Here is a 13,725-nt window from a genome sequence, read left to right as displayed (position 1 = left end):
CGCCCTCCTCCTGGTCACCCCAGTGCTGGCAGCTCAGGGCTGGTGGCACCAGGGGCAGGTGCAGGGTTGCCCCCACAGTCCCGAACCTGGCCACGCCTCTCTCACCTTTGTCCTCCTCTCCTCCAGTCCCATGCGGCCCCGCTGCCTTGCCCTCAATATGGACTCCAGCTCCTGCAAGGTCCAGGACACTCAGGTGCTCAAGCTCCCCTCCCACGTGCCTCCCGCAACCAGACCGTGGTGGATGGGTGCCAGGCCCCCAATCAAGTGGAGCCAGGGAGGGAGACAGATGAGGCCCTCGGGGCCTTGGGGAACCCTACTTGCATCAGCTCCCCCCCTCCCCCCGCACACCTGGAGTCCTTCCCAAAGCTGTGCCACAGCGCGGCAGGGGACTTGCCCCGAGGACCCCTCCCTTCCAGACCTCCAGCCCCCATTTACCTTGAACAGCCGCTTCCTGTGCACCCAGTTGTCCTGCGTTTTCAGGTCTTCGTATACCATCAGGCAGACGCTAAGGGGAGAGGAGAGGAGGAGGTAGATACATGGCCAGCAGGTGGAGAGCCTCGGGGCAAACCCCATTTCCTGGAGATACTAGAAGGTCCACTAGCCTGCAGGAGGCTTTCCACCATGGCCCTGAGCCCTGGGGAATCCGTGGCCTGGGGAGGGGGCTGCGTGTTTCCACCCGGGGCCTCCATTCCCAGTTCTCCCCGGGGCGAATCTGCTTTGGGCCAGGTCGCTGTCCTTGGGGCAGAGACCTCCTGCTGCAGAGCACAAGCTCCAGATCTCCAATGGGCTTCAACCCACACCTGACATTGGAGGAAACTGATTCCTGCAGGGGTACCCCTGGCCTAACCCACAGAGGACCCCAAGAGCCTGCCATCCCTGTCCTTATGCTCCACCACCTCCCAGGAAGTCCCAGCCAACTGAGGGGACACTGCCAGATGTCGGTGTGCCCCTGTCCACTCGGGTGCCCTGGTTCCAGGGACAGGAGTACCCACCAGGAGACATGTCCCCAGGTGCTTTCCAGACGATGAATAGCAGGGCTCTGCAGGGCCGAGACAATGGCATGAAGGGCAGCATAGTTCCTGAGGTTCAGACTCCCCTGGGACGGAAGACAGAGCTGAGAGCGTGGCCTGCTTCTCTACTCTGTCCCCCCATGAACTCCTGTCCTTAAGGAGGCAGACACCCAGGGAGCCCAGCACACCTGATACCTGCTGAGCAGCCCTCCTGGGTGGAGGACTATAGCACAACCCAAGGAAGGGGCCAGGGATGGCTGTCCCCCCCTTGGGACCTGTGAGTGCAGGTCCACACACCCCTGGTAGGAGAGGCCCAGGGACTGTGCAGGGCAGACCACAGGCACCCATCCTGAGAGCTGGCGAAGGAGGGGACCCCGGGGGCATCCCATGACATACCATGGCCACCCAGATCCAGAACCTAACCACTTTGGCCCTGTCTGAGGCCATCATGCTCAGCGTCCCGAGGCAGGTGGTGGTGACCAACTTAACCAAGGCATCACATTCCCAGAGGACCCTATACATGGTGAGAGCCAGGCGCTCAATGTCTCCTATCTGTGGCTGGTTCTGTAAGTAACTGTTACATTCCACAAACTCCATCCTGTCGTACAGCCCCTGGGGATCACAAGGGAGGGTCATCCAGCTGTGCCCCTGGTGCCCCTGTTCCCAGGCAGGGTCACTGGTCAGAGCTGGAGCCCAGGCAGCTGAGGACGTGCTGTGAGCCTCGTGGCCGTCCAGGCTTCAGACCCTGTCCACTGAGGCACCCAGTGGTGGGGAACAGAGGGGCTTTGCTCACAGGCACCCTCACCCACCTCCTCCCTGCAACAAAAGGCAGCTCACGCCTGCCCAAACTGGGGCATCTGCCTCCCATTCTGCCACCCCATGGACCCCACTACCCACTCAGGTGCAGTTTCCCCCGAAACAACTCCACCCAGAGCCTTTGTTGGTGTCTGTGTCTCCCACACAGTCAGTCCATGGCAGGGGCCTCTGAAGTGCAGAGGCTGCGGAGGCCTGCTAGGCCAATGGCCCGAGGACCTAAGGCCCTGGCAGCACCTCCCTGAGCACCCCTCCCCTGCCCTGCCCCTCCCAGCCTGGCCAGGCCCTGCCCACCTTCCCTCCGCTCCTCCTCATTGGTCTGCAAGGATCCCTAAGGGCCGGCCCTACTGTCCCCGGGTGGTTAGGGAGGGCTTGGGGGTGAGGAGAGTCTCTCAGGGCACATGGTGAGTCCGTGGGGAAGCTGGGACATGGGCCCATATCACAGTAGTCCACACCAGGGGATAGCAGGTCTGGGGCAGCCCGTGACACAGGGCAGGCCCACCCCAGACCCCGAGAGCCCGCTCCGCTCACCGCACAGATCAGGGTCAGCTGCTCGGCCACCAGGCTATGGGGAAATGCCAGAATGGTCCACTCCTCCTTCCTCCACACGTCCCGGGTGATCGCGACACAGGTGCTGGTGGGCTCCGGGTCCGCCTCTGGCTCTGACAGGCCCAGTGCCATTCCTGCAGGTGCCACCGGACCCGGGCCCAAGGGCTCATGGGGCTCCAGCTCGGGGCCTGGCACCGGGGCTGTGACCACTCCTGGGATGTCCCAGGGGCTCATGGGGTCTGGACATGGCTCTGGCTCTGTAAGGCCTGGTACCATTATGGCAGTTGCTCTGCGCCCCAGGCCTGAGTGCTCCTGGGGCTCCAGCTTGGGGCCTTGCCTCGGAGCTGAGGCCTCTGCTTGGATGTCCTCCAGCTCTGCAGGGGCTGAAGCAGGTGAAACTGGCCGTAGCTCCTGCACAGGGGTCTGAAAGAGCTCCTGGACTCGCTGTAGCCACGAAGCCAGCCTTCCCTTTGTCTCTGGAGCCAGCTGCCTGTGCCGTGGGTCTGGAGCAGGACACAGAGAAAGGGTCACCCTGGAGCTGATTCCCCACGCCTTACAATGACAGAAGAGCCCACACTGCCTTGAAGGGAACCCCAGTCCGGGAAGCCCACCCTAGACGGTCCCCTGGCCGCAGCCCCTCACCTTCCAGCTCTGAAACCGTGGGCCCCAGGTGCTCGTCCTGCCAGGTAACGTGCCTAGCCCGTCCCTTCCTGCGGCTGGGGTAAGGCCTGGGGGTGGCAGAGTGAGAAGCCCGGTCTTACCCACCACACTGCCCTCCGGGTCCATCTTGTGTGGGCCTGGCCGCTGTGCACTCCCCTGCCTGTGCAGGCACCTGCCCCTCCCCGTTCCTGACCCTGCGTGTCTGTCCTGGGACCCCATCCTCCCCAAGAGGAAGTTCCCAGTCGTCAGCCCGCCCATGGGAATCCGAAGATGAGTGACCTGCTGGGCTCTGCTGGGCTCCCCCCGCCCCAAGCCCCAAACTCCTCCTCCCCCCATTCTGTGAGACGGGCAGCGCCCCCTCTGGACCCAGTGAATGCTCACATTTTCAGTTCCTCCTCTGGCCCCTCGTCATGCCCCCTGTTGCTTGAAGAGGCTGTGAGGGCATCACTTGTGACACTCCCTAACCGTGACCTGCAGATGATGCCTGAAGTGACTGCCCGAGTCCACCCGGGATGGGGTCCCAGTATTGTGTCTGCTTCCTTCACTCAGTTATGCTAAGTGACTCCAAAGGGTCTGCACAAAGTGGGTGCTGCGTACCTATTGTGGCTGAAGGAAGTCCTACCCGAACCTTCCCAGGTACCCCTGTGCTGCCCCCAGAGGTCCCTCATGTGGCCACAGTGAGGTTAAGGACCAGGCCCAGTCACAGGGAATCGCAAGTCTCGGTTCCAAAGGCTGCTTTCCATGTGCTTTTCCAAATGAGCCAGGCTCCAGGCCACTGACAGGTGAGGCCAAAGGCTTTCATCGGGTACAGAGAAGTAAGCCCCGAAGTGGCCCAGCTTGGCCGGCAGTCCTTTACAGTGCCGGGCGCCAGGGGAGCCCCTCTAAGGCTCCTCCTGTGTTCCCCATGGACACCCTAACAGGCTGATCGCCAGCCACCCTGCCTGTCAGTGGAGCACACTGCAGCTCAGACACGTGGGGACACACAAGACATACAGCAGGCTGTGGGCAGAGGCCTGACTGGCCAAGGAGTGGGTGGATGCTCACCGGGGGAGCCGCTGGCCCGTGGTCAGCTGGTCAGCGTCCTCGGAAGGGAGGGTGGCCTTGAGAGCGCTCCGCCTGGTGTTTGGAGCTGGTTCCACTCGTGCCGTGCGCTTTCTCCACTTCCTCCTCACACCTTTCCAGGGAGCCCTGCGCTTGGGGACCTCAGTCCCATGGACAGATGGCTCAGGTTCAGGCTGAGGGGATAAGCAGGGATATAGTCAGTGGGAAACCCAGGAACCACCAGGATGAGGGAGGTTTGTGGCTCACCTGAGAGCCCCCAGCCACCTGGGGTGCGAGCAAGGAGAGGCACGGGGTGCCCCCGGGATCAAGGTTCCAGGCCCTCTGGAGTGGTCCTCTCAGTCACTCTCGTAGGGCAGCCCTGGGAGGGCCCTGGCAGTTTGCCAGGTTTGGAAGGGATCCTGGGTGTAGACAGCCTGCCCCAGGTCCAGGGAGATGGAGTAGGTGAATCCATCCACCAGCTCCTCCACGATCCCCAGGATGGAGCTCTGCAAAGCCAGCACCTGGTAGCTGGGGAGGAGGCACCCGGGGATGCCTGGACCTCCCCGCAGGGGGCAATGTGGGCCCCAATCTTGACGGAGATCAGGCCCACAGGGACATCTGCGTAGACATCCAGTCCCTCAGGGAAGAAGAGGACACCCCTGGGCTCAGGACTAACATGTGGGTGGAAGTACTTGGTCCCAACACTCACCTCCATGTCCTGAATGATGAGACCAGAGCTGTGACACTGACTGCCCCCCTCCTCCCCAGCCTTCAGTCCCACCCATGCCCCATGCCCACCGCACACACACAAGGGGCCTGGGGAAAGGTCAGGCAGTATGGGTCACACTCGTGGCCTGGCCCTGGAGTGGCCCACTCTGGGCTGCCCTGTGTTACCTCGGGGCTCCTCGGGACACACGGATAGAGGCGTTGGAGGTGTTCTCTCAGCCAACGCCCACAGCGAGCAGGAAGACTCTCCCTCTCGGCTTCCCTGACTCCCACGCCTTCAGAAGGCTCCACACAACAAGACCGCATGTTGCTCTGTCGAGCGCCTCCGGTCAAGTGAGCAGGACCTGGTTCTGCGACCAGGAGCTGGGTTCCGTCCATCCGGGTCACAATTGAGGTTCTACTTGGCATGTCATCAGTGACATCACTTCTTCAAGGGCCCCTCCCTGCATTCAGACACACCCACATGCCCCTCTGGGCTGCTGACTGCCCACCCTCCTGGCCCTTGCCATGCCTGAGTACACACATCTCCACCAGAGCCCTCCCTACACTCTCTGACAATGTCAGCGGGGTCCAAGCTCTGAGGAGACAAGAGCTGAGCTCAGGCCGCTTTTTCTCACTAGTTCCCTGTCCTGCTGAGGCCACAGCACCTCCCAGGACCTGCCCAACATCCCGACCTGCACGGGGGAGGGTCATGCCAGACATTCCTCCCTAGAGACATCCCCAGGGATATGTGGATAACACCTCCAGCTCCTGGGGGCTGGCGTCACGTGTGTCTGACACACAGACTCAGAGATGGAAGAATGCCAACCAGGCTTGGCATGGAGCATGGAACACCATGCAGGTCAGGCCGGGGTCTGGCCCTTGTGATCTTGGGCAAGTCCATCTCACACTAGGCCGTTTTCAGGTGTGCACCTGTAAGGGGTGGCAATGAGAGGAGATCCAGTTGTTGCTAGCTACTGCCTTCCACCTTCCAAAGGTCCAGGCTGCTCTCAAACTAGGTGCTTTTCGAACCAATCAGTGAATGGGGCAGAGTAGCCCACTGGAAATGAGGTTTATGCTGCCTCTGAAATCCGAAGTGGTCCACCAGGCTGCTGTGCTCGTGTGCGTGTGTGTGTGTGTGTGTGTATGTGTGTGTGTGTGTGTGTGTGTGTGTGTGTGTGTGTGTTGGGGTAGGGGGTACAGATACAGCATCTTATTCTTTACCTTAGAAGGGATAGCTTGGCATGCCCACGAGATAGATTTCTAGTAACTTCTCTAAGATGAAAGGTCCCGGAATTTTTGTTGGGTTTATTTCCCACCTTCTGACACGTGACTGCGCTATCAATATGCCTAGACGAGCTGTACTTCCTGATCAGTGGGTCCAATCAGCCTAGTACCATCAATGGGATGGGCCAGTGTGACGGCTTCTGGAAGAAAAGGGAGATGAAGCTTCCTTCTGTCTAAATGACAACCCAAGTCTGGAGGTCTGATACGCCTCTGAGATAGTTTTCTCTCCTTGCCGGCTGAAAGCTAACTGCCCTGCTGGTCTTTACTCACAGGAAGAGAACAAAGAGCATTTTCCTGACCAATAGTTACACACTGGGTGCTTGCGGATCAAGTGATGAAGCCCCATGTGCAGCAGGAACTGCAGTTTGAGACACTCTGATTACACTGGCAATAATGCACTGTCATCTCCAAGATTCGTCCATTTTCTAAGTAGGCTAAATGAGTGACTTCAATAAGGGTATGAGGAAATCACCACCCCTACTTCTTTCAAATCCTTGGTGTCACCAGGCATTACTGCTTTCAATGTATACTTTAGAGGGAGTTCTAGAGGCTTATACTTGACCCGCCACACAGCACGAACTCCTGGCCGGCACAGTCCCCTGTGGCTAGCAAGGAGGAAGCCGGGAGCTCTGCGTCCCTGACAACTCAGCCCGGTGGCCTCTGACACTGAAGGAGCGGCACTGTGGGCACTTGGTCGGGGTGAGGGGGTGCTGCTCCTGATACCAAGACCCGGTCCTCGTCCCTGAGGTCAAACCACAAAACACAATGACAAGGGTTTGAAGAAAGGAAAGAATCGTTTATTGACTTGCTAGCAAACGAGGGAGTGGCAGGCTCCTGCCTTAGAGAACCACCGTCCTCCTGACACAAGTGGTCAGGGCTTTTCAAGGGGAAATGGTAGGAGAGAGGCTGGGGTGCTGACACATGAAGTAGCAGCTTGCAAGGGTCCAGGCAGACATTCCTACACCGATTCACTAGCTTTGTGTTTTTCTTTTCTGCTTCTCCTCAGTCCCCGGGGACTGGAATCTCGGGGTTGAACAAAATCAGCTTTCAGCTTTAACTCTGACCCTCAGACTAAGAAAATCTGGAGAACAAGAAGAAACTGCCACCCCATCCACCTCTGCCCATTAGTGGACAAAGTTACTGGGGCAGTTTGAGTTCACTTTCCAGTAAATGTTAGTGTTTAGTTTTGAACAAAGATTTGATTCCCCTTTCCTTCTATTACAAATTCATTTCTTACTGTTACATTCCCTTAACAGCAGTCCCAAAACAGATCATGAAATGCCTTGAGGGAAAGTTTCTGACTATTACCTGAAGATAGGCACAAGTTGAAAAACACAACTCTAAGCATTTCTTGGAATATCAGTGCTGGCTGACAAGACAGGAACTGCCATCTGCAGTTCAGATTTCCAGTGGACTTGGCTTATGTGTTCAAATTCTGCAAATGTTGCTGTTAAGAATCAGCAAGGGAATGTCTCCTTGCAACTGCCTGGAGCTGACAGCCTTGCATTGAATACTCGCATGCAGAATTTTCTCAAGAGCCCCTCCCCCACTTCTAGCACATGAACAAGTTGGGGAAATGAGAAGAGGGGACCCACAGATGCCTTTATGTCCAGACCTGCTGCCCCACTCCCTCCACAGAGGCCTCAGGAGCCAAGGGGGCAGTGCTTGCAACCCTAGGGCCTCTGCTTTGCCTTCCAGGCTGCTCCCCCTGCTGCTGCTGCTGCTGCTGCTGTTGCTAAGCTTGTTAGCACTTTCAGAAACTTAGGAGAGAAACACAAGCACAACTTGGGCCTCACTGAGGTTTCGGTTCAGTGAACAGGTGAGTCTACAGCTCCCAGGAGTCAGCCTGTCCTGGCCCTGCCCCTGCCAGTCCTTCTTCATTCTGTGCTATGAGTACCAGCGCTGGCCCTTCCTGCTGGGAACCTGTTAGCCGATGCTGTTGCCGAGTGCCTACTACCTTGTGCAGCGGGCCGGGTACGCAGCTGGCTGGGTATGGATCCCACCATGCTGCCCCCTCTCCACGCAATACCCTGGGACTCTGATACTATGTTCATGTCTTCTCTCATTCAGGTTTTTAATTTTAGTCATTCTCATGTGCATTGTCTGTGTTTTCCACCTACATTTCACTTCCATGTCCCTCATGAGTCATGTTAAGAAAAAAAAAGTCAAGCCACACATGGACTTGGAGCAAATTCTTGCAAGTCATACCTCAACAAAGGACATGTATTTATAGTATATAAAGACCTGCTACAGCCCAATGGCAAGAAGACAAGTAACCGTTCCTTGTTCCCCAGGAAACAGGAGAAAAGGCAAGTGAGGTGTCCCAGGAGTCCCACCAGTTAGGTGAGGGAGATGGCCCCCATCACCAGCCATTGTCAAACTTGACCTCCATTGCTGCCCAGCCCTGGCCATCCTTCCCTGGACTCCCAAAGTGTCCCCAGCCCTGACCCCACATCCTGTCCCCAGCCTGCAGCACAAAAGGGTGGTGTCCGACTCGGATGTAAACCTTTGTGTGGCCTTACCACTCTCAGACTAAGGGCCAAAGCTGCCTCCCTCTGGGAACCGTGTGGTCCAACCCAGCCACTCTCTTGGCTGCAACAGAGGAGACTCCAGGAGCTCAGCCCCCTTAGGTTCTGGGTGGGCCTTCTTCACTGGTGTCCCGGTGCCCAGGGCAGTGTCTACAATGTGGTGGGTTTTGATAAACTTGATATGTCAAAACCATTAGCTCTCCTGCCTAAACCAGGATGGGGCACTGGGGGAAGTTCAAGAGACTCTGCCAAGTTCCACATAATGGACGGCTACCCCTCAGCTTGGCAACCTGCTATATAGCCCTATACCGTCCCTTAGCTGGAAGGGCCTGGGTCTCTGACACCAGTTCCCCGAAGGGATTACTTAGGAAAGTGACTCCAGGAGGCTGTTGCCTGGGGAAGATGCTCAAGGTGGCGCTGTGACGGGGTGAGGACCAGGGCAGGTGAGCCCACTGCCTCCATGTGTTGACTGACAGCCTGAGCCCAAAGGCCCCATCCTTCCTGGGCCTCTACATGGGAAGATTCCTGGCGAACAGCCACACACAACTTCCTAGAGCTGAACCTGGCCAGCTGAGCCTAGAGGGCGGTCACTTTTCACCAGTGCTGAGCACACATGGACAGGTGGAGAGAGAGCGTCTGGCCATCCACGTCCCTGTACCCTCTGGATTCTCTTCCCAGGCCCAGCATCCTCCTGGCGACCCAGGTGTGCCTGCTTCGGGGAGCGCCTTCCTTATGCACTGGAGGGCGGGACCAGGCCAGGTAGGGTGGGGCTCCATTCCCCACAGTTTCTGTGTTGGGAAGGGGACAGAGGTCGGGCCAGGGCCTCCTGTCCTCCTGTGGCCAGTGGGTGGGGACCCGCTTTCCGATGCACAGCTGTTCCGATCCGTGTATGGCTTGTTGGAGGTAAAACTTATTTTTTCTAGGTATTGGAAGAGCCTTTTACCATATATATTATATACATACATCCTCCGTCGGAGCAGGAGATGGGGCTGAGGGAAGCGGGCAGTTAATGGGATTTTTTTTTTTCCTGTCAGAAAACATGTGACAGGACATACTTAAATATAGCTTTACCTGGAGACAAAATATCATCCTTCCCTCCGGATTTTACCTTTTTCGGTGAATGGATGTCAGCCAGAGGGGAGGAAGGGTCTCTGGTTTCGGGTTCCTGCCCAGCACCTGCAGGCATCCTCCCCTCCGCGCACAGCCTCAAGGGCCCCCTGGGCTCCCGGACATTAAAGCGGCCCCGTCCCGTGGGGGCATCAGGCTTAGACCCTCTGTGCCTGCTGCTTTCAGGTCAAGGCGGAAGACTGGGGTGTGGAGTTCACGTGGCCACTTGGAGTTCGGCTACTCGGAAAACGCGTGTCTCTGCAGCCCAGGATCACCCCCGACAAAAGCTGATTGTGCCAAGGCCTTCCTCAAATGAAAAGGGAAATTAATGATTCCTTCTGTTAGAATCCCTTTCCATCCTAAAAACGGCATTTTTGCATATTTATTCCTACATTTCCTTAATAGCCCTCGCATAGAGATGTGTACGGGTGCAAGGAGAGCAGTGATTGTCCAACCCCTTCAAGAGCCCACCAGTGGCTCCTGCACTCAGACGCTTAGTTATCACTCCTGGCTGGTGCTGGGGTGACTGTGACAGTGGTGACGGTGTTGACACGAATAGCATGTTCAACAGCATGGGTCCTCTGACACCTCTGGCAATTTTATGTTCACCTCACTTTGCCACCCGCCACATCTTGCCTTGTGTTGTAGTTATTTCATTATGAGCTTTGTTTTCCTAAACAGAAATGCTTGAGGAGGAGGATTGTGTTTTACTTATTTCCATCCACTCTGTGAGGGAGAGCACTAGGTTCATGTATATTCATTAGTAAGTGCTTTAGGGCATGTATGTAATTGAAAATTAATGTGTACACCTGAAAGTCATGTATCAACTATATCTCGGTTTTAAAACACGAAAGAAATTGGTGGTAATGGTTGTTCAGTAACTGCTTTTCCTAGAACCATATAGAAGTGCTAGAAGTGCTTGGCCGTGGCCAAGAATGCTTGACCACCTTGGTGCAAACTGCCCAGCTTATTGCAGTAATTTCCTAACTGGTTCCACTGAGTCTTTTCTTGCCACTCTTCAACAGAATTTCTTAAAGAACCAATATATTTTATTTGCCACTATTTTTTTCATCACTTTATTGAAAAATAATCCAAATGTCACATAATTCACCCATTTAAACTGTACAATTCAATGATTTGTAGTATATTCACAGAATTGTACAGCCATCACCATATTCAATTTTGGAAGATTTTCACCACCAAAAGAAGAAAACTCATATCCTGTACTTATCATACCCCTTAGTTATCATACCCCAGGCTCCCCCATTCTATCCCTCCCCAGCATTAGGCAACCACTAATCTACCTGTCTCTACAGATTTGCCTGTTCTGGACATGTAATATAAATGGATTCATGCGATATGTGCTCTTTTATGACTGCCTTCTTTCACTCAGCATGAATTTTCCTAGTAAAGAGTTGTGACAATACGTGTGAAATGTTGTTTGTGAGGGAATCTCATTGGAGCCTCAAGGCCCAGGGTTTTTATTGGGGGCTGGTCATGCAGACACCCTCTTCCTTGCACATACCAAAACCCAAACTCCCAGTAGAAAAGCTGAATACCACAAATCATATTGTATGCACAGTGGAGGCACAGTGAGCTACTCTTATCAGTTAGGGTGGTGGGAGCCCTCCCCCACTTCCCAGATCCTAGTCAAAGCCCCAACTTGCCAGCAGCATCTCAAAGAATAGCACTCTCAGGCCTGTTATGTTAACTCATTTCTACACAGATTTTGATAGGGATTGCATTGATTCCGTAGATCCATTTGTGGAGGATTGCCATCAACCATATTAAGTATTATATTCAGTGAACACGGGGATGTCTTTATAGTTATTTAGGTGTTTAATCTCTCTTGATGTCTTGTGGTTTTCAGCATAGAAGTCTTATACTTCTGCTAAATTTATTTCTAAGTATTTTACTTTGATGCCTTTGTAAGTGGAATTTTCTTAATTATTTTTCAGATTGTTCTTTGCACATGTATAGAAATACAGTTGAGTTTTGTATGTTGATCTTGTATCCTACAACCTTGAACTCATTCACTAGCTCTAATAGTGTTCTTATTTTTGTGGATTCTGTAGCCTGTTAATATGGTGAATTACGTGGATTGATTTTTTTCAACCAGTCTTGCATCCCCAGAATAAACTCCATTTGGTCATGGTGTATAGTACTTTTTATATATTGCTGCATTCTGTTTGCTAATATCTTGCTAAAGATTTTGCAGCTATTTTTATGAGAACTGTAGTGTTCTTTTTTTCTTACTGTCTTTGTATGGTTTTGGTATCTTCTTGAAAGCTTTCTCATATAACTTGGGAAGTTTTCCCTCCTCTTCTGTTTTCTGGGAGAGATGGTCTAGAATGGCTTTTAATTATTTTTTAAACACTTGATTTAATTATCCAGTGAAGTTATCTGAGCCTGGAGAGTTTTTTTTTAATTGCAAATTGAATTTCCTTAAAAGTTTTGAGCTATGCAAATGATTTAGTGCAAACTGGGTGTATTGTGGTTGTTTGTGATTTCCAAGGAATTTGTCCGTTTCAATTAAGTTGTCAAATTTATGTGTGTATAGTTCCTAGTATTCCTTTATTACCCTTTTGATGTCAGTAGGGTCTGCAATGATATCCTTTGTTTCATTCTGATATTGCTAATTTGTGTCTTTCTTCTTTGTCGATCTTGTTAGAGGTTTGTCAGTTTTATTGATCTTATCAAAGAACCAGCTTTTTGCCCTATGTGTGTCTTCATTTGGCTGTTAAATTGCATTCTTTAGGGCACCCGTTCTTAAACTGCTAAATGTGTTTTTCTGAGTTCTGTGACCACTCTAACAAATTAATCAAATCTAAGTGGGAGGACATCGGAACCTACAATCTGTAGCCAGTTCTGTAGAAGCACAGGTCACTGACTGGGGCCTGTGACAGGCATCTGGAGGGGCAGGTGGGGAGTCTTGTAGGGTGGAGCCCTTCACCTGGGGAATCTGGTGCCGTCTCCAGGCAGATGCCATTAGAACTGAGTTGAGTTCTCAGACACCCTGCCAGTGTTTAAGAATTGCCTGGTGTCTGTGAGATCTCACATACACATACACACGTGCACGCACGCGCACGTGCAATGTTGGAATCATGTCCCCAAACTCAAAAGGAGTTGTACTATGATGTGTATGAGAAAACACATTTGGTGTCAGGGTGCTGGGATTTGCTAGAATTGCCCACGTGCTCTGAAATATGTAGTTTCTGAAGAGAAAGAATGGAAGGGCAGGGAATGAGGAACCTTTGATGCCTGGACGGCTGCCCACTCACCCTTGGTATGAAGGAGCAGCTGCCCTAAAATTGGTTACTAAAGGTAAAAGTTAGCAGTGGAATTTAGAAATAGCAGTGGACCCACCTCCTAAGGAGTTGGCTTGGTGGCTATGTAAGGAAGTGCAGATGAGTAAGAAGCAGGCTAAATAATCCTTTCCCTGGTTGTTGTTATCTGTAATAGTCAAAATGAAAATGAAAGAAAGTGCTGGGTCAGGGCTTGATGCGGAACCAAGCTGAGATTTGGGTCAACCTGAGCCTCGGCTGTGAGCGTCAAAGCTGCCTAGAAAGGGAAAATGGTGTCAAGCGACACAAAGTACCTCTAAGACCTCTAGTTGCCAAGAAAATAATGTAGGAGGAGACAAAAGCCAGGAAATGTGTGAAACCAGCGAACATAGTGTAAGGGAACTGGCTCCCTGTGTGACCAGTGTCCCCAGCTCCCTGAAGAACCTTTCGTGAAGGGCATCGTGAGAGCACCAGCCTGGGGGCTATGTCTGGTTTTGAATGCCTCCGAGTGGCAGGGCATGTTTGGGCTGATGCGGGACCCTCTGTCCCTCTTGGACAATCACAGGGGGCTGGGAGTGATCCAGACATGCGGGAGGTTATTCCCGAGGGAACAGCCTGCCTGGCAGACTGTGTAAAAGCCACTGTGAGGTCTGTATGTCCTGAGAAGGGGGACTGCCCAACCGCCCCTCTAAATGCAGATGGAACACCCCAGATGAAAGAGCTGCTAGTGCTTCCTATGTG

At 53.6% G+C, this 13,725-nt stretch overlaps 2 protein-coding genes across 7 annotated transcripts in view; one reads left to right on the top strand and one right to left on the bottom strand.

The window, feature by feature from the left end:
* Positions 1 to 13,725, top strand: part of SLC27A1 (solute carrier family 27 member 1) — a 92,207-nt gene that overhangs the window by 24,132 nt on the left and 54,350 nt on the right. The window lies entirely within an intron of this gene.
* LOC140845589 (uncharacterized) overlaps positions 1 to 13,725 on the bottom strand; it is a 35,654-nt gene that overhangs the window by 1,904 nt on the left and 20,025 nt on the right. For 3 of the 6 annotated variants that reach the window (XR_012124436.1, XM_073220156.1, XM_073220157.1), the window contains exons 2-6: positions 2,355 to 2,875; positions 1,407 to 1,622; positions 993 to 1,096; positions 436 to 505; positions 106 to 171 (exon numbers count right to left, since the gene is read on the bottom strand). Coding sequence is in view for 5 of the 6 variants with exons in the window: in XM_073220156.1 (XP_073076257.1) it covers positions 106 to 171; positions 436 to 505; positions 993 to 1,096; positions 1,407 to 1,622; positions 2,355 to 2,875 (977 nt within the window). In the remaining variant the exon portion in view is untranslated. Of the gene's footprint in view, positions 1 to 105; positions 172 to 435; positions 506 to 992; positions 1,623 to 2,354; positions 2,876 to 3,014; positions 3,101 to 3,413; positions 3,504 to 4,076; positions 4,418 to 13,725 lie in introns of those variants that run through there. The other 3 variants (XM_073220155.1, XM_073220158.1, XM_073220159.1) reach the window with 2 other exon arrangements.

This window comes from Manis javanica, chromosome 13, assembly GCF_040802235.1.
Source record: "Manis javanica isolate MJ-LG chromosome 13, MJ_LKY, whole genome shotgun sequence".
Lineage (NCBI taxonomy): Eukaryota > Metazoa > Chordata > Mammalia > Pholidota > Manidae > Manis > Manis javanica.
The sequence above is the reverse complement of the archived record's forward strand: the minus strand, read 5'-3'. Positions and strand labels throughout refer to the sequence as shown.